Raw genomic sequence first — 20,034 nt, forward strand, 5'->3', positions numbered from 1 at the left:
CAGGTAGAGGTTCGCGAGGCTTGAATCTCAAATTTCATCTTTACCAACAGATCTCCGAACATGGTTGGGTAGCATGGAAAATTGACAATAGACTCAAAGTTACGATGAGGGGTTTTGGTATGGGCAGATGACGACCAACCTGGTAGAGGCAGTTAACTCTGTATTGAGGCGTACACGTCATCTACCGATTTCTGCTATTTTCTCCGTAACATTCTATAGGTTGACCACATTGATGCCTAGGATGGGATTGAGACAAGCTAAGCAGATCGAGGCCAGACACGTGTACGTTAAGGGCATCCGAAAGGCCATGGCGGTAAATAGTCGAAAGGCACAAACAATAAACGCCGAATTGTATTCGCGTAACTTGGAGACTTTCCAAGTTCAAGAGTACATCAACCGTCGTTCGGGTGTTCCACCTAGGTCGTACGTAGTTGATCTACGTAACAGGCGATGCGAGTGTGAGATATTTCGGACTATTCGATATACGTGTATGCATGTTCATACAGCGTGTGCGGGAGCAAACTTAAATGTTGAAAAATTCATAGACGAGATCCACACGTTGCAATGCACATTGTGTATATGGGGGAACGAATTTCCTGTAATGCCCGATGTCTCAAACTAGGAAGTTCCACCGCCTGCTTTCGAGATGGTGCCTGATCGTAGTCTCCGTAGACATCCTAAAGGTCGACCACAATCGACGAGAATTCGAAATGACGTGGATGTCAGAGAGGGGTGAACCCAAACTGTGCACTGTGTGTCAAACATCCGGACACAACCGATCAACATGCCCACATTATGTCTATGTTTCCCGTCAATCGTCTCGTAATATCAGACTCGAAGATGACAAATGATATATTATTGAGTGCATGTTCTTGTAAAAATATTGTAAAAATATGAAAAATTAGATAAATAATATACTTTATTCAAATTACACACTTGATTAGATGAAATGAAAAAAATAAATAAATTTAAATGAAATAAGAAAAAATTAAATTAAAATGAAAAGAAAGATAATTTAAATGAAATGAAATGTAAATTTAAATGAAATGAAATGTAATTTATAATGAATATGAAATGAAATGGAAATTTAAATTAAATGAAATTGAGATTGAAATTGGAATTAAATGAAAAAAAAAGTGACATGACTTTAAGCCAAGCCTGTGTCAAGCCTGTGCCAAAGTGAAAAAGAAAATGGGCTGGCAATGGTCGGCCATTGAAATAATAGAAAAAGAAAAAAAATATATGGTGAAATGATATGACATGACATGAAATTCAAATGTTAAATATCTTAAAATAGCCAATATAAATAATAAAAATGAAATGAAAAAATGGGAAAAAAGGAAGTTGAAATGACTTCTAATCAGATGCCACTGTTAGGGTTTCTTTTTTAATTTTTTAATTAAAATAAGATAAATGGAATTGAAATGAAAAAGAAATTATATTAGGAAAAGAAATAAATTTAAATGAAAAAATTTGATAGAATGAAATGTTAAATGAATATAAAATTTTAAATAATTAAATTTTAATGGAAAGATCGGTAATTTTAATGAAATGGAAATGTAAATGAAATTAAATCAAAATATAAATAAAATGATATTTAAATAAAAAAAATGAAATACTGAAAAGGCAATTGATGTATGCCTGTATTAAGGCCAATTTGGCCTGTTAATGGCCAGTCACATCTATTTTTTTTTAATTTTTCCCCTCACTTCAGCCATTATAGTCCCTCACTATAAATAGTCGATTTCGTCGGCGATTGACTACCACCGAGAACCGTCAACCACCGTCGATCACTTCATGGATAAGATAAACGACGACAACCACATTGCAACCAATTTGCATAAGGTAAACGAGTCTCAAATTGTTTCATTTAATTTTAAATATTCTTTAAAAATTCTTTTTTAAATGAGAAATATAATATTATATATTTACTATAAATGCAGGAAACATACCGAATTGTTAGACCTTGGTTGCATGATCCGAGTTATTTTCCTGATCGAAGAGTTTTACCGTATTTGAATATTGCGGGTTTTGGAGTAGCCACGTACATTCAAATATCTGAGCTACGAGCTGATTTAATATCGGCCTTAGTTGAAAGATGGCACCCAAAAGACACATACATTCCACCTCCCGTGTGGGGAGGTAACCATTACACTGCAAGACATAGCAGTCCAACTAGGGTTGTCTATAAACGGGCAAGCAGTGACCGAGCTTGGAAGACTACCTGACCCGTAGGCACTTGCGAGCGGTTACTTAGAAGGGTGCCCCCTAACGGCGAGGAAGGACGATTAACCAATATTAAATTTACATGGTTAAAAGAAAACTTTCAGGATCTTCCGAGTAGTCCAACGCAGATGGACATTATCTACGCTGTAAAAGCGTTGGGATACTATTACCGGACGTCAATCAAAATAAAGTCCCAATAATGTATCTCCCATTATTAGAGGATCTCGAGCTTGCCAAAAGATTTAGTTGGGCCTTTGCAGTGTTGGCATGCTTATACCGCGAGCTTTGTCGAGCGACAAAGCCATCTACTAAAACAATGGGTGGCTGCTGCCTTCTACTGCAGTCTTGGGCACTATACTGAATGCCATTTTTTGCATCAGTGAGCCACCAATCGTATGTGTGGCAACTTGTTAATAGGTAAATATGTAGTTCAATTTTTCCATCTATTTTTAAATTGTATAGTATAGTATACTCTTTTTTTGCATGGAAAAAATAATCTAATATATTTATTCATTTTTTTAGATGGGAAATTGTACAGGGAATCGAACAATCATTCACGGTACCTATGTACCAAATGATGATAGAGACTCATTCCAGGGATGGCGTAAAATACGATTTTGAATATTTATTTTTTAAATACAATTATTGTACAAGAAAAAATTAAATAATAACATGTTGTCTATATTATGCAGTTTATATGGATGCTATATGTTGAGGAAGATATCGCAACGCTCATGCCAGCATGGGTTATCGAGTAGCAATAGCTATTCGTGTCAAATGTGCCGTTGATTAATTTTCATATGGTGGAGTGACATGATGGAGGTTGGGCTTTGAGGCAGTTTGGTTGCGCACAACCTATCCCAAACCCTCTCGTCGACATCAGTGAAGTTCACGGAATGGACAAAAAGGGTTCGGGTCGGGACCTTTAAATTGGGCGCAAAAACATGAACCATATATCTTTCTATAGAATGATCGATATTCGAAGCGCCCTCCATTGTAGGTCTTAGAGGGAAGGTTCTTATCTACGCACGAGTATGTATCATAGTATATGGCACACGGGAAACCCTTTATATACCAAGGTCGTTACATGCTGATCCAAAGAAACACAGTACCAAAATCTTCCCGATGGCAACAAAGGAACACACGACCACGCCATAACTGAGTTTTGCCATTCGGGAACATCGAATATGATACTGCCTCGAACCCCGATCTCAAGCCCCAATATGAAACATCCAGCTCATCATCACACCAACTGGATTCGGATTCGCTGCAAGAAATTCCTCCACCGTTTGAGGATATTTTTGGTGACGGCCTCGAGCCTCAACATTAGACACAGTCTAAATCATCCTCATACCACCCGGAGCTCGATCCCAAAACACGTACACCCGTCACTGAGGATATTTTTCCATCGGCACCTCCGGTCACACAATACCCATTAACTCCCAATTATCGTGTATATGATTATTCTACTTTTCTAAATATAACGGATGGGACACTAGAGGCCAAACCAAGAAATTATCAAACGTCTCAGCAAGGTGAACGACATCGCTGACGGAGGCGCCTGGACCGTTACATGCCAGCGCTAGGGACGTCGCCGAGATCACATTAATTTTAATTTTTATCTATAAATATTTACTGTATTTTATAATTATTCTGTTTTTAATATTAGTTTAATTTCTTTAAATTAATTATTTGTTTTAATAAATGAGTTCAAAATATTTAATTTAAAAAATATAATTCGAATAAGTAATAGAAATTGACAAATTAAATTTACAGACACAATAAAATACAAACATTCTAAAATATTAATACAAAAAATATAAAATTCAAAGAAGGCCATTATACATTAAATTAAATTTAAACACCCAACAAACTACAAACATATTGGTAAAATTAATACATGAAAATTTTAAATTCAAACTACATATAATAAGGACTAAGTTAAATTTACAGATACAAAAAAATACAAACATCCAAAGAAATTAATACACGAAAATATAAAAAATGAAACCTTAAATCCTAAACAACTACATTAAATTTACATATATAAAAAAAATACAAACATTCTAATCAGGTCTACGTTGAATCATCTTATGCTTGAATTAGGTCTACGTTAAATCCTAATAAATTTCCACAGTTTTTTCACAATTAATCGTCTTCTGCTTGAATCAGGTATACATTATTTGTACAGGATAATTGGATAGCTGACACGATCAACAAAATTAAAAAGAAACAGAAAACCAAGGGAAAATATAACTTCCTAAAAGCTCCAGACCATTTCTTCTTCCATTATCCCCTAAGATACCTTTCAATGGGGACGCTATTGCACCATAGATAATGTTCATCTGCGTTGGACATCTCGATTACCTATCTAAGGTGGAGAAAGTTATCCAACCCTTAACAGCATAACCTTTAAGGTGGACATGATAGTATATAATTTAACTCCGTTAAAACATAACAGTATATAATTTAACCTCGAAATTCGGTTGTACACCACAAAAAACTCCCATATACAATCCAGTACAAAAAACTTCCTTATACAATCCACTAAAAAGAACTCATTTGATGATAAACTAAAAAACACTCTCATTTTTATTCTTCTCTCAAAATGTTTTTTTCCTTATCCATTTACACTATCAGAACCCAAACCACCCACTATATATATAAGGTTTGGTCCCGGCCATCTATAGGCTAGCACCCAATTTTTTTTTAAGTCTGGTGTCGGCTATTAGAACACCAAAAGTAAAAAAATTTACATCGGGACATGAAAAAAGTACTAGCGTCGACTATCTACAGGCCAGCACCCAAATTTTTTTTAATAGTATGGTGCCGGCCATTTAAAGGCCAAAACCAAAAATATATATATTTTTTATAGTCTGGTGCCGGCCTTTACAATGCCAAAACAATTTTTTTTTAAGTCTGATGTCGGCCATTAGAAGGCCAAAAGTAAAAAAATTTGCATCGGGACACGAAAAAAGTACTAGTGCCAGCCATCTACAAGCCAGCACCCAATTTTTGTTTTTTACAGTGTGGTGCTGACCATTCAAAGGCCAGAACCATTTTTTTTTTACAGTCTGATGTTGGCCATTATAAGGCCAGAACAATTTTTTTTCTTTTAAGTCTGGTGCCGGCCATTAGAATGCCAAAATTAAAAAATTTTGCATCGGGACACGAAAATTGTACTAGTGTCGGCCATCTACATGCCAACACCAAATTTTTTTTTTACAGTGTGGTGACGGCCACTCAAAGGTCAGAACCAATTTTTTTTAAATACTGGTATTTTTATGTACCAGTATGATACGATCCTGGTGCTGGTCATTGGGTTCCCAAAGTCAAAAAAAATAATTTTTTAAAGTCTGACACAATCATCAGACAATCATAGGGGCAAAATACAAGGTGGTGCCGGCCAATGATGTCCCCAAACCCTATTTTACTGTTCATTTTAGGTCATTTTGGTAATTATTTTTGAACTTAGGTCAATTTTGTATATATCAAAATTTTTAGAGTTAGTTTGGTAAAATAGCCACGTATCTTGCACATGGGAAAGTTGGAAAATTTTTTGTGTTGAAATTAAGTGATATATTTTTACGAGAGTTAAAATATAATTTCATAATTTTATTAGTTTATATCTTTATAAATTTTAAAAACTTAAATTAAAATTTTAGTATTTTAAGAATTAAAGTATAATTTTATTATTTACTAAATTAAAATCATACAAAAGTTGAGGTGCTAAAAATTAAGTTTTACATTTTAGGGGGTCGAAGCTTGATTTTCTTGGTGTTGTCCTTAATAATAAACATAGTTTTGAGGATTGAATTAGTGATTGAACCAATCAAATCACCAATTCTTTTTTAGAAGTGATCAATTAGTTTAACCAGTTCAAAACCAATTCAATTATAAAATAATATTATTTATTTTTTAAGATTAAAAATATCTTTAAAATAAAATTAAAAAAAAATAGTGAGAAAACTTTGAAAAGTCAATGCATGCATGAGAAATAAATATAAAATATATTTATTTATTCTCTTCGTATCTTTTCATATCTAATAAAATATTATTTATCTTCTTTTCAAATCTTCCAATATCTCTTATTTCTCTGTCAATTAAATCTATCAATTTCCTCAAAAGTTATTTGATAAGTCATTTCAAACATATAGACTCAATTAAATGTAAGCGTTTAATTAAATCGAATCGAATCGAATCGAATAATATTTTTTTTGAATTAATTGGGTTAATGAATCATATTTATCATCATAACTCGATTGAAATTTTCTCGAATCGAGTCGAGCGAAATTGAATTCGAATTGAATATATTTGTTCGAATTAAATTATTTGTTTAGAAAATGAAATACGGGAAAAAATCTCAAAAGGGATGCTTTTTTGGGGGGTCATTATGATGCTATTTCTCATATTTGAATCTTGAAACTAAAAAGTTAAAATCTCAAAAAAAAATCGAGTTGATTCGATTAACTCAATTCGAATAATTCGAAGTTCGAATTTTTTTTAATTTTTTCGAATCGAATCGAATTTTGTTTACTAGACTGAACCAATTAATTTTTTATCGTTTAACTTTTTCTTTTGTCATCATTACATGTAGGCAAAATAACCAAATCCCATAGTATTTTTTTAGGGTAAATTACACTAACAGTCACTCAACTTTGGGGTAACTGACAAAATAGTCACTCAGGTTTCAATTCAATCACTCAACTTTCGAAAAATAACAAAATAGTTACTAATGTTATCGAAAAGTGACAAATCAGTCACTCATTAGCATTTTTCATTACAAACCTAATGGGATAGGTGACGTAGCCAATTAACTTGCCACGTTGGACAAGGCAAAGTTAATGACTATTTTTTCGCCCTTTTTTCGTTTTTAATAAATGGCCCAATATTTTTTTTACTTTTTTCGTAAATGACTCAATATGTTTATACTTCTTCTTCTCCATCCCAAGAATCTTGTTTTCGATGCCTCTGCCATAACCATTTTTGGTGTCACCATTGTTGACCTTCAAACCACTGCCACCTTATCTCAATCATCCAATCATCCATTTAACAATCAACAATCTAGATCAAAAGATGTTTGGAAAGCACATAAGAAGAGCTCACCTTGTTCAAGCCTTGAAGAAAAAATGGTTCCTACCAGAGAAAAGAAAAACTGAGGAATGGGAAGTGATGGAGAAATTCAACTGCGTTGAACTTGCTGAAACGGAACTCAATATTGAGCAGGTTGTTGGCATCAAGAGATTCGTGCGAAGCAACGAAGGCAGAGTTGCTGGCATCATGGAATTGATCAAGAGAGAAAGAGTTAGGGGAAGAGTAAAAGAAAGTTGGGAGAATGGATTGTTTGGAAGAATCTGAAAGCAAAGCCATTGCTGCAAAATTTGAGAAAACAAAAAACATGTTGAAACTTTACCCATCTATATGACCATTTACCCATATATTTGAGAACAAAAAACAAGTCAAAAATTTGAGAAATCAAAATACCCCTATCTACCATCTTCACTGTCAGATATAGATAAAATTTTGGCCACCACTTCTCTTCAGTGGGGCTTTCTTCTCCTCTATAGACGAAATTAAAATTTGAGAAACCCAAATCAAATTTTGAATTGATGGATTCTAGGGATTTGAAAGTGGGTTTAATGAGTTTTGAAGGTAATGGTGAAACGCCATTGGTGATGAGTGGAGCTTTAGAAATTTTCTTTTCCTCTTATTCTCTTCATTCTTCTTCTTCTTTGCTTCTTTTTTTATTTTATTGTCCAGCCCAATTAGGGTTTTAAATTGGGGTCATTTACACAGTAGGATACCATGTCACTTTTCTGTTTTGTCTATAATGGAAAATGGTTAAAATGATTGTTTTGTTATTTTTCAAAAGTTGAGTGACTGAATTGAAACCTGTGTGCCTATTTTGTTAACTGCCCCAAAGTTGAGTAACTGTTGGTGTAATTTACCCTTTTTTTAACCCTAGCATTTTTTGATCAATTTCTTGAAAAATGTTTTAGAACTTCATTTTATTTCAAATGTTTTTTTTTCAGAATTATCTATGATCATCTTTTATACTAATTTCATAAGTGAAATGCTTTGATGAAGTGTTCACTAATCTTTCTATCTATGATCAAGTGTTTTTGCAATCAACATTGAAGATCTTAATTCTTAAGGCTATGATGAGTGAGTTTTGATGATATATGTAGAACTCATCTAAAGCCTATATTTAGGAAAGGAAACGTTTCTTCAATTGCATATGATTGTGTAGAGAATTATGTTCAGAGATTGAATTATTGAAAAAGAGAAAGGATATGGAAAACAAGAGACAAGATTAAATATGGAGATTTTTCATTTTTCAAAATTCAGGTATAATTGTTAACATTGCTAAATTCATTTTGTTGAATTTGTTAATGTGACATTTTTGAAATAAAAAAAAAACTCACTTGATAACCATATAATTAAAAAATGACTTTGTAATTAACTTGAATTTAACAAAAAGGATTTAACAGTGTTAACCGTTGAACCTGAATTTTAAAATCTAATAGTAAAGGGACTAAATTTCATGAAATAAAAGTAAAGGAGCTAAACTCATAATCTTTAAAAAATATAGTGCCGTATGGCACATTTTAACATTTCTTTAATTATTTTTTTCATTTTCTTTTTGTGTTGGATTCAAAATAATTTTGAGCTACTTGAAAATTGGTCCAATTAGGCTTCTTTTCCAGCTTGGCTCAACATGGAGAAGCCCATTTAAAAAAAAACTTATTCAACCAATTTTTTACAAATTTTCCCAGTTCAAAGTTCAACCACGATTTTTCTCGTTTCCCAATCTAAATAATTTTTTACTAGTGTTCGAACTGGCTACTCGACTAGTTTTCAGTCTAATCGGTCTAGTCGATCAATCTGGTTCAAGCAATTTTTGTGGTAAGTCATATTGTACTATCTGTAATGACCTGAAAGTCAATGGTATCGGAAAGTGTGGTTTCGGGACTTCGTTTCTGTGAACCAGAGTCATAAATATTTACGAAGCTTTGTTAAGAGTGAACTGAATTTCAGATAGGTAATTTTGTTGAAATAATGTTTAATCAGAGTACAGGGACTAAATTGCGTAAGTGATTAAAGTAAGGATTATTAATAAATTACAATTAGAATTTAATATATAAGACTTATAAAATAAATAAACCATTATATAAGAATATATATGTGCCCGGTTAAAACTTAGTGTTATATATATATATTTTATATTATAAATTTTAGTTAAATTAAAAAAATGGTAATAAAATAAAAACAAATGAAATTAAAAGAAATTTAAAAGATGATATTAGTGGATTGAAAGAGAAACATTATTCTCTTTTCATCCAAAATATTTCAAAGCAAAATAAAAAAAAAGGAGAGGATGCACAGCTAGGTTTTCAAAGTTTCAAACTTTAAATTGGTTAGTTCAATTTAGTTATTTTCTTGTAATTTTTTTGTTTATAGAATCTCGGTACTTCGAACTAGTTGACCCATGTCAAAATTTTAGAACTGTTAAAGATTTAGGATGTTACCATTGTTGAATATTTGGAGTTTAAGGTGTTATTTTAATAAATTTTAAGTTTAGAATTGATAAAGGACTAGATTGTAAAGTATATTGTTAAATTTGTGCAACAGGGGTTAAAATGCACAAATTTTGAATTTCGTGGTAGAAATGTGAAATAGGAAGTTAAATTATGCCTAGAGTGAAAATGGTATAAAAATTTGAGGTTAAATGTGAAAGTTATGTTAGTCCCCATTTTAGGGACTAAATCGAATAAAATTTAAAAGTTGCATAAATAAGAAATTGAATGTGAAATTGGATTTTTATTGATAATTTATTATGTTTTTTTTAATTCGTAGCTAAGATAGACCCGGATTCCTCGAAAAAGAAAGGAAAAGATAAAGTTATCGATGAATAACTTGGAGTTTGTGGTTTGTGTTTATATAATCCGAACTAACTTGTAATTGTTGCATTTTGATTTGGTTATACATGGTAATAATATAAGGTGAGGTTCCTTGTTCAATTGATTTGAATTGATTGATGATTACAGGGACTAAATTGATTATATGTAAAAAAGCATGCGTATTGTAGTACCCCGAAAATTACTACAGTGAGAAAGTAAGATATTATCCTTGAGATAGTAAAGTAATGAAATAAAGTGACAAAAAGGGAAATTTTGAGTTATGTCAACATTGGTAAGTACATTATGATATATTAATTCAAGAAAGGACTAAATCGCAAAAGTAATGGGAAATATTGTAGAGAAAGGAAATGAGGGTGTTATAAACTTGGTTATCAATATTTTGCACTAAAATGGTTTTGGACAACAGCAATAGTCTGACTTTGAAAATTCATCAAAAATTGTAAAAATGGAATTAGAGGTTAACTAAAGTATTACATATAAGAAACGATGTAAGTAAAAGAGTTTCATATTATGATGTATATGAATTTTTGTGAGACAAGGTCAGATTGATTTCGAGTTCCCCTGTTTTGACTTTGGAAAATAATCAAAAATTGTAAAAAATAATTAGGGGTTTAAATTTATATGTTTAAATTCTTAATGAGTCTATTTTCAAGAAAAACAAATAGAGACATCATCCAAACCCTATACTAAGAGATAATTATTTTTTAGTAAAGAAAGGTCAAAGCTGTCAAACAACAGAACAAGGATAAATTTAAAAATTTTACTGTACTTATTGGCTAAATTATAAATTTTAAAATTTTTATGGTAGAAATATATTTGAGTCTAGTTTCAAAAACATCAAGCGAATCTTAATTTAGAATTTTCTAGCTTAAGATATAAATAATTTAGTGACAATGACTCAAATGGACAACTTTGATATGAACATATAAGTAATAGTGGAATTATAGATAATGTTACATATAAGCATATTATATACATTAAGGATGTGGAATGGAAAGGAGAAGGAGGAAAATATATATGAATATTCAGCTAGCATAGGTTTACATTAAAAATGGCTAATTTGCATGTTTTAGGCTCAGGGACTAAATTAAATAAAAGTAAAATTTTAGGGGCAATTTTGTAAAAATGTCAAAATGACCAAATTGAATGAAATGAATTTTTTTATTGTATAAATTAATATATTGAAAGAAATTATTAATATCAAGTGGGTTTAGAGCTTTAATTTTGTTGTATGATGATATTATAAAGTGATTTTGTTAAATATTGATGTTAGGATCAAATTGTGAACATGGTTAAAATATTAGGGTTGGTATTAAATTTCTGTTTTATTAAGGGTTGCATGATAGCCTAGAATATTTGGTTAAATTATTAATTGAGAAAAAAATTAGTTGATTTGATAGATTAACTAGTTAAGGGACTAAATTATAAAAGTTTTAAAAGTTGGAGTAATTGTGTAAATTCAAAAAATTAAAGGGTATAAATTGTGAAATGAATTGGAACTGAACTATATGCTAATGAATGAGTAATTTTATATTTAAGATCAAGATTTCGTAGATACTCGAGGAAAAAGAAAAATAGCGGAATAGTCCCTGAACTCCTGCAATTATTATAATTCAATTCAGGTAAGTTCGTATGGTTAAACTATAATTTTTATTTATTAAACTGATTAATTCTATTATGTATATATTCATATCTATTGCTGAAAATAAAATTATTGTTAAATTATGAAATTGAATTAAATGTTCAAAACGAGTGGAACGCAGGATTGAGTACAATCGTTCTGTGGCAAAGGATGAATTGACGGATAAGACCATAATTGGGTTATGGCACTATGAATGTAAAACCATGGTTGGACCATGACAGTGTTTATATGTAAGACCATAGCTGGGCTATGGCATTCTGGTGATAAGACCATAACTGAGTTATGGCACTATGAACGTAAGACCATGGTTGGACCATGGCAGTGTTTATATGTAAGACCATAGCTGAGCTATGGCATTTTGATGATAAGACCATAACTAGGTTATGGCACTATGAATGTAAAGGATGAATTGACGGAAAATGTAAATGATGAATTGACAGAAAATGTAAAGGATGAATTGACAACAAGTTACCCAAGTAAACCGAGGTTCAGCATTTGTTGTGAACTTCCATGTTTACTTTTCGTTTAGCTCTCATGAGCTTCTGTTCTTCCTTTGGGCTTCTGAAAACGATGTACTCATATCCATAAGTCATTCCTCGAATGGTAAGTTATCAAGAGTTGTCTTGGATGATATATGAAGAAACAATAAAAGATGATATATATATATATATTAATATACTGATATGTGATGCATGAAAATTATGTAAGTTGAGACGAGTATAAATTCAAGTGTAACATGTTGAGATAATAAGGTTATTGATGTTGAAATTATATGAATTATGTTCAAGTACGCTAACAAGTGTTGTTGTTTGATGCTTAGGCAAATGCCAAATTACTAGTTGAATGGTAATACGTTTAATTATAAGGTGCATTGAAATAGTAAGTGCTCAAATGGAAATATGCTTGTGCTCATGAAAGAGTGGTAAGGTTTAAGTTATGTAATTTCTTATGAAATAAGTTATCATGTGATTAATTCGAAAAAAGTCTATGTTTAAATGCACTAACTTGTAACTATGATTGAATGATATGCTTATAATTGGTGTGTTATGCATATGGAATAAGTGTGGAAGGTAAAGAAACGCAAATGAAAATAAAGAAATTTTGGAAGAGTTAAAGTTGTTTAAAATTCTTATTATGTTAGGAATAATATATATAGTGATACTGTAGATTTATTCACTTAGTGAGCTATTAAATATAACTTCATGAGCATTGTGGTATCAATATTGGATTATTCTTGATATGTTTAAATTTCATATTTGAAAAGAAGTATTATGATTAAATTTATATGAGCTTACTAATCATTCATTGTTTATGCATGTGTTTTCCTTTACTTTTCATATTATCGGAAGCTCGACTGGGTTGGAAGCTTGTCGAAAGTGTATCTCATTATCCATCGATTCTATCGGTACTTTCAAATGTTTTAATTTTGGTTATAATGGCATGTATAGATTAACATAGAATTGGGTGAGAAATATGGCTTGTGAAATGGCCAATTTTCGTCCACACGGGCAGAGACACCGACGTGTGTCTCAACCGTGTGTGACATACGGTCAGGTGACACGGCTGTGTGTCCTCTGTATCTTAAATTTGCACAAAACAGAATGCTCACATGGCCTAGCACACTGGTGTGTGACTTGGCCATGTGACCCAAGTCAGTATACTCACACGGGCTGAAACACAGCCCTGTGACCCATGCAATGTTGAAAATTTTAAATTTTTTTGAAAAATTTTCTGAGTCTTTGATTTAGTCCCTATTTGTTTCTAATATGTAATTTAGGCCTCAAGGGCTCGTTTAAGGGACAATATGTATGATTTTGATTGGTTTCTAATATGAATGCTAGATGAAATGAAATGTCTGATAATTAATTTGTAAACTCTGGTAATGCTCCGTAACCTTGTTCTGGCAACGTATTTGGGTTAGGAGTGTTACACGTATATTTATATAAATATGGAAATTGAATACAAAATGAGACGTTTGATGCTGCCATATGTTTGAATGAATGGGTTTATGATTAAATTTATGTGAATTGAGTTATTAAATGATATTGAAAAATAAATTGAATACCCTATTAACTATTCGGGTAGAGTCAGATATAGCTGGCATGCCATAAGATAGAAAGAGTTCAGGGTTACTTCGACTACGAGTTGATGAGGCACTAGGTGCCAATTTGCTTCAGTTTAACTGATGAGATATTGGGTGTCAAACTTATTTATAGCACTAGGTGTAACTACTTATTTCAGATTTATCCCGTAAGGTATTGGGTGCCAAACTAGTGTGTTGGTTGGATTTGTGTATTTGTCCAAGTCCAAGTTGTGTTAATAGGGAAATAAATAGTGAAATCGAGATAATGATTTTGAAATGGAAATGCTATTGAAATAGAATGTTGTGGAATGAAATGAAATGTGACATGGAATATGAAATAGTGGATTGGACTATGAATATTGATTGTATTTGTTAAATGAACACTTGAAATGAGAAATTGAGATGAAATGTGCCATTACATTAGTTGAATTTGCAAATGACTTTTGAAATGTGATTGTTTTGTCTTAATATTGGTAAAATGAGCATATTGAGATTAATGACTATGTGAATTAGCCTATTGAGTTTACATATTGCATATTATCTTTATTAAGTTTATGCATCATTATGAATTAGATTATGTTTTAAATGCTCGGATTATAGAAATACCATCGAGCTATACTCAGTGTATGGTTTTGTTTTTCATGCACAAGTTAAGTACTTAAAGAATCAATCATCGATTCAACATCCAGCAGCAATCCCAAACTCAAGTGTTGGTGAATTGTTCTTTTGGTCTTGTCATGTACCTAGGAATATTTTTATACTTATAATGGTTATTATATGTTTGGTTGGCATTTTGAAAGCTATGTACATATATGTATGCATGTGATGTTAATTGTATTGTTGTTGATGACTTTTTATGTTCTTTTGTTTTATGTCTAATATTCAAATGGATGAGATAATATCATGGTATGCATTGTGTTTTGATTAATGCTTGGATGTGAATGATAAATGATATGCTTTTAAGTTATATTTAGGGATGTTTTGGTAAGTTAATGCTTAATGTTTGAGAGTGATTAAATGGTCAATTGGTGCTTGAGAAGTTGAAGATGGGTATATCATTTAGTAACTATTGAGGTTTTATTTGTATGCTCTTTTGGTTGTGTTAGAATGATGGAAATTGTGGAGGTGCATTGAAGGCATATTGGTGCATTTGTATATATTGAATTGTTGATTGAAGTGCCAATAGTGGCGTATTGCTTAGGCACTTAGGATGCTGATTATAAATGATGAAATTAGTTTGTTTTGATTGCTTTTGGAATGGTTGATTGTGTTTTAAAATGGATGACTTGTAGCTTAAATGAAGCATGTTAATTACAAGCACGCACAGCCTGACACACGGTTTGGAGACACAGCCGTGTGGCCTACGAATTTTGGTAATTTTTGTTGCACATAGTCTCAGAGAGTTACACAGTTTGGCTACACAACTATGTTCTAGAGTCACATGGGCCATGCTATGTCATACAGTCCACCCACACGGTCGTGTGACCCCAATTTCACACAGCATTAGGTTGTTACACGGTTTGCTCACATAGCCATGTGACCCACACACACGGCCTCAACTTTTCCACATAGTCTTGGGACACGGTCGTGTGTCCCCTGTTTCCAATTTTTTTCCCAACTTTTTGTTTTTAATTTAAATCAATCCGTATTCATTTTCAAATTATTTTTTAGGCTTTCGTATACTCAATATTTACTTGAAATAGGCTGAATAATGTATTTGTACATGCTTGTATGTGTTTATGTAATATTTATTTGAAATTGCACCAAATGTTGATGTGACAGTCACGTGACAGGCAAACTGTGTTTCATTGTTGGTGTAGCACTAATATGTGTTATATGTCTCATTACTAAATAATTTAAAATATAAAATATAAAAATATATAAAATATAAAAGATTAATTGAATTCTTTAAAATTTTAAATTTAATGAAATTATAAACATTATTTTTAAAAAAAATACATTAAAATATGTTAAAAAATTTAAATTATAAAAAATAATTTTTGATTTTTTTAAATTTAAAATTTTAAAAAATGTTTCATATTTTTAAGAATGAGTTAATTGTATCAAACACCCCCAAACTATGACTATCATTCTAAATTTGCCCCTGAACTTCAAAATGTTTTAATTACATCTCCAAACTATTGATGTTATATTGACCAAGTCCTTCCATCAATGAAACAATTAATTTAACCATTAAATGTCACATAAAATCTTATGTGATATAATTTAAAACAAAAATTTTAAAAGAAAGTAAATTATTGCAACATAACTTTTAAAATTAAAAACTAAAAATAAAGAAAAATTGAAAAAAGAGAGAGTGAACAATAGTTTCTGTAAAAGCTTCGAAAATTTCAAACCAATACTTTTACAACATCCATTTTTATTTAAATTTTTTATTTTAAATTATGTCACATAATTCAACATCTCATTTAATGGTTAAATTAACGATTTTAGTAATAGAAGGGCCTTATTAATATAACATTGATAGTTTGAGGTTGTAATTAGAATATTTTAAAGTTTGAGAATCAATTTAAAATAAAGATTATAGTTTAAGGAGTTGGTGCAATTAACTCTTTACAAATTTTAAAAATAATATGAGCTAAAAGTTTTTATTCTTCATAATTTTGAATGTTTTAATTTTTTTTATAAAATTTTAAGGATATTTTTTTTTATAAATTGACTAACAAAGGAATCAAAGAGAAGATGAAGTGAGAATTGGGATGAGATTATCAGACTTCACAAAAGAATGGTGATGATGGTGTCCTTTTAACCACACACTACCAAAAAATATATTTCCTTTTAAGGGTGGATTTGTATGGACGGTGTGTTTAATTGCGGTTTATATAAAAACAACGATGGCGATGAGATTAGATAACGTAGCAATACTATAGTGTAAAACAAAAAATAAGTTAAATGCATTGCATTGCATTGTACCCCACCGCTCATCCAAACCCATCCTAAGTCACATTATTGTTGAAAGGGTAATCTCAAAACCAACACTAAAATTATTAATCTTTTTTTATTGTAAAATAGACACGAAGAAGATATATTAGTCACCAACAAAGAAAAAAAGTCTTGTCCTGTTATAAGACCAATTATAGAAAAGATAATAATAAACTTAACCTTTAACATAAAAATTTTGCATCATTATATAACTTGTTATAAAAAAATAATAATAATAAATTTAACTCTTAACTTTTAAGTTTTATCAATTTAACCTTTACTCTCTTTTATTTTTTGCTTTAATTGGCTCTTTTATCTTTTCATTTTATTAAATTAAACAAATTCCTTTACAATTTAAAGGCCTAGTTAGAAATTGCACTAAATGTTGATGTGGCATTTAGCGTGATGGTTAATGTGTATTTCCTTGACACTGAATTAATTAAATAAATATTTTTTAATTGTAAAAACATTTATATTAATATAATTATAAGAATTAAATAAATTAAAAACAATAAACTTGAAGGAAAGAAAAAAGCCCTGGAGCCATTGAAAGTGTATATATATATAGACAGATGTCCATCAATGACACCATTTTGGGGATTTTTCTTTTTCATATATAGGTATAGATTATATATTTAAAATACTTATATAATTTTTTATAACTAAATAATTGTATTATATCAAATTTGACATTTTCATCCATTTGTATTCACATCATGTTCAATATTATTAGCTAAAAAAAGAGGAAAATTGGTAACCTATATTCAATAAAAAAATAGTATTTTATGAAATAAATGTAAAAAATAAAAATAATTAATTAAAACGTTTTAATTATTAAATTTGATTTTTTATGAGATAATGATTTATTTGACCCTTCAACTTTATAAAAAAATCATTTTAGCTATCTAATTAATTTTTCTCCTTAAAACTTACATTTTTTTTTTGTCAAACCACCTCAAAATGGATAAAAAAAATATAACATTTTTAACTTTACTATCATAGCATACACATGGAAGACACGTCAATATTTAATTAATTTTTAAAATTTTTAAGAATTCAAAAAATAAATTTATTAAAAAGTATGAAATTATAAAAATATTTTTTTGAAATTTAAAAAATTGGCACGTAACAATCCACGTATATGCCAAATTAGCAAAGTTAACAAATGTTAAAATTTTCATTCATTTTAGAGTAATTTGACAAATACATATTCAAGGAGTAAAAAAGATGCTTGTATTTTTTTTCTATACATAAATTAATGGTTTATTTGAAATGTTTGCTGGATATATTTTTGGGACATTAAAATGGTTTATATTAAGATTTCTTAAAAAAAAAAACTAAAATAATTTTTTCATAATATAAAGCATTTTATTCCTAAAATTAATGTAGCAAGTGAGATCCAAATACATATAAAGTTTAGAGAATAACAAGGCAAGTTGCCTTGGCATGGCATGGCTCATATCAATTAATGCTAATTTTTGGTGAGGAAAGAGAGGATGAGCTCATTCACCTGCTCCGGCAGTTGTTCTTGAACAAAGTGATTCCCTTCTGACATAAAAATGATGTCCAGATTAGGCATAAACTGCTTCACTATCCCTTTCCTAATGTAATCTTCCATTCCTGGGGATTTCATAACATAATCCTTCTCCCCCATTATCAGCAATGATGGAGCTATCACTTTCGGGTTGGTTATACCACAATCCAATTGCATGCATCTGCAAAGTCCATAAGTCCCAGATTAAGGGTTAGAAATTGAGACTTGTCTACCAAGTTGAAAGTTAAGGGTTCAAAAGGTTCATAGCTAGCCATTTTACCTGTAGGGAACTTGCAGTGCAGTTCGGAAACCAGAATTTTGATATAAAGTTGCATAGACATCAAGATCTTCCTCTGTGAACCATGGAGGCAATGGAGTTGATGGATCAACCAAGTCCATTATCTCCTCATTGTCGCCGGCTACTTGTAACTCACTTCTGCAGAAGAGAATGTAAATGTTTCTAACGACCGTCTTAACATCAAATCGACCAAAATCTGCTTCAGCTCTTCCTGGTTCTGCCCATCTTATAACGTAGTAGCGTTTAGGGAGGAGATCAAATTGGACACCAAGAGGACCAGGTATGAGGAAAGGAACGCCTAGTGTTATGACACCTAACACCCTTTCAGGGTGGGTAACAGCTACCGAGAATGCAGGAAATGCTCCAAAGTCCTTCCCAACAAGAAAAGCCTACATGTTTCCTTATATGATTAAAGTTAATGTACAAATTACAACAAATAAGCCAAATGTCTTGTATTTGGTATGAAGAATTAAGTATGAAAAGCCATATTCTGCAAGGCAAGAAGAACAATAGAAGAAGACAAACAAACAAGAAAAAAGAAGGGTTATTGAAGAAATGGTTACCTTATCAATGGCCAAGGAGTCGAGAAGGGCCACAACATCATCGGCAAGGTCATTGAAGTTAGCTCTTTCGGGCTCCGGTGGATAGTCGGAGAGTCCATAGCCCCTGAAATCAAAAGCAACTGCTCGGTAGCCAGCATTAGCCATAGCAATCATCTGGTGCCTCCATGAGTACCAAATTTCCGGGAAGCCATGCAGGAAAAGCACCACCTTAGGACCTGCACAACACCATTAGTTATCCCATTATTTCCTATCAATACATATATATATTGAGTTCAAACCTGTTCCAGTCTGTGCCACATGAAGCTTTAATCCTCGCACTTGGACATGGCCGTGCTGAATCTTTTCCTTTGTTTAATCAAAGGAAACAGAGAGAAGATGGGGTGGGAATTGGATTGAGATTATTGGACTTCACAAAGAGTGATGATGATGTATATATCTCCTTTTTTAAGTCACATTGTACTGTTGAATCTTGGACATTATTGTTGAGAGGTAACTATTAGGATGGTTTTAGATGGGTGGTAAAGTACAGTTCGATGTGTTTAGCTTAATTTTTTTCTCAAACTACAGTATCATTATAATATTTAATTTTACTGTCACCACTACTTTTACATTAATCGCAAATAAATACACAGCTCATCAAAATCCACCTTTAATCTTTGTAAAATTTACACGAAAAAGATATATAGGTTCCCCAACACACACAATAAAAGTTCTGCTCACTATTAGACCGGTTATAGAAAAGATGGTGACAAATTTTATCCCTTTTAAGTGAAAGTTTTAATAACTCTGACGTTTTAATAATTCTTTGACGTCGTTTTCACAT

The 20,034-nt window shown here is 31.2% G+C and overlaps 1 protein-coding gene across 1 annotated transcript; it reads right to left on the reverse strand.

Moving 5' to 3' along the window:
- Positions 1 to 18,162: 18,162 nt before the first annotated feature.
- LOC121228216 (bifunctional epoxide hydrolase 2) lies at positions 18,163 to 19,692 on the reverse strand. The gene is made up of 4 exons (XM_041111522.1): positions 19,490 to 19,692; positions 19,212 to 19,426; positions 18,631 to 19,037; positions 18,163 to 18,531 (listed from the first exon to the last, which is right to left on the reverse strand). The coding sequence occupies exons 2-4, from the start codon at positions 19,362 to 19,364 to the stop codon at positions 18,288 to 18,290; spliced, it is 804 nt and encodes a 267-aa protein (XP_040967456.1). The 5' UTR covers positions 19,365 to 19,426; positions 19,490 to 19,692; the 3' UTR covers positions 18,163 to 18,287.
- Positions 19,693 to 20,034: the final 342 nt, after the last annotated feature.

Source organism: Gossypium hirsutum, chromosome A04, assembly GCF_007990345.1.
Source record: "Gossypium hirsutum isolate 1008001.06 chromosome A04, Gossypium_hirsutum_v2.1, whole genome shotgun sequence".
NCBI classification, from domain to species: domain Eukaryota; kingdom Viridiplantae; phylum Streptophyta; class Magnoliopsida; order Malvales; family Malvaceae; genus Gossypium; species Gossypium hirsutum.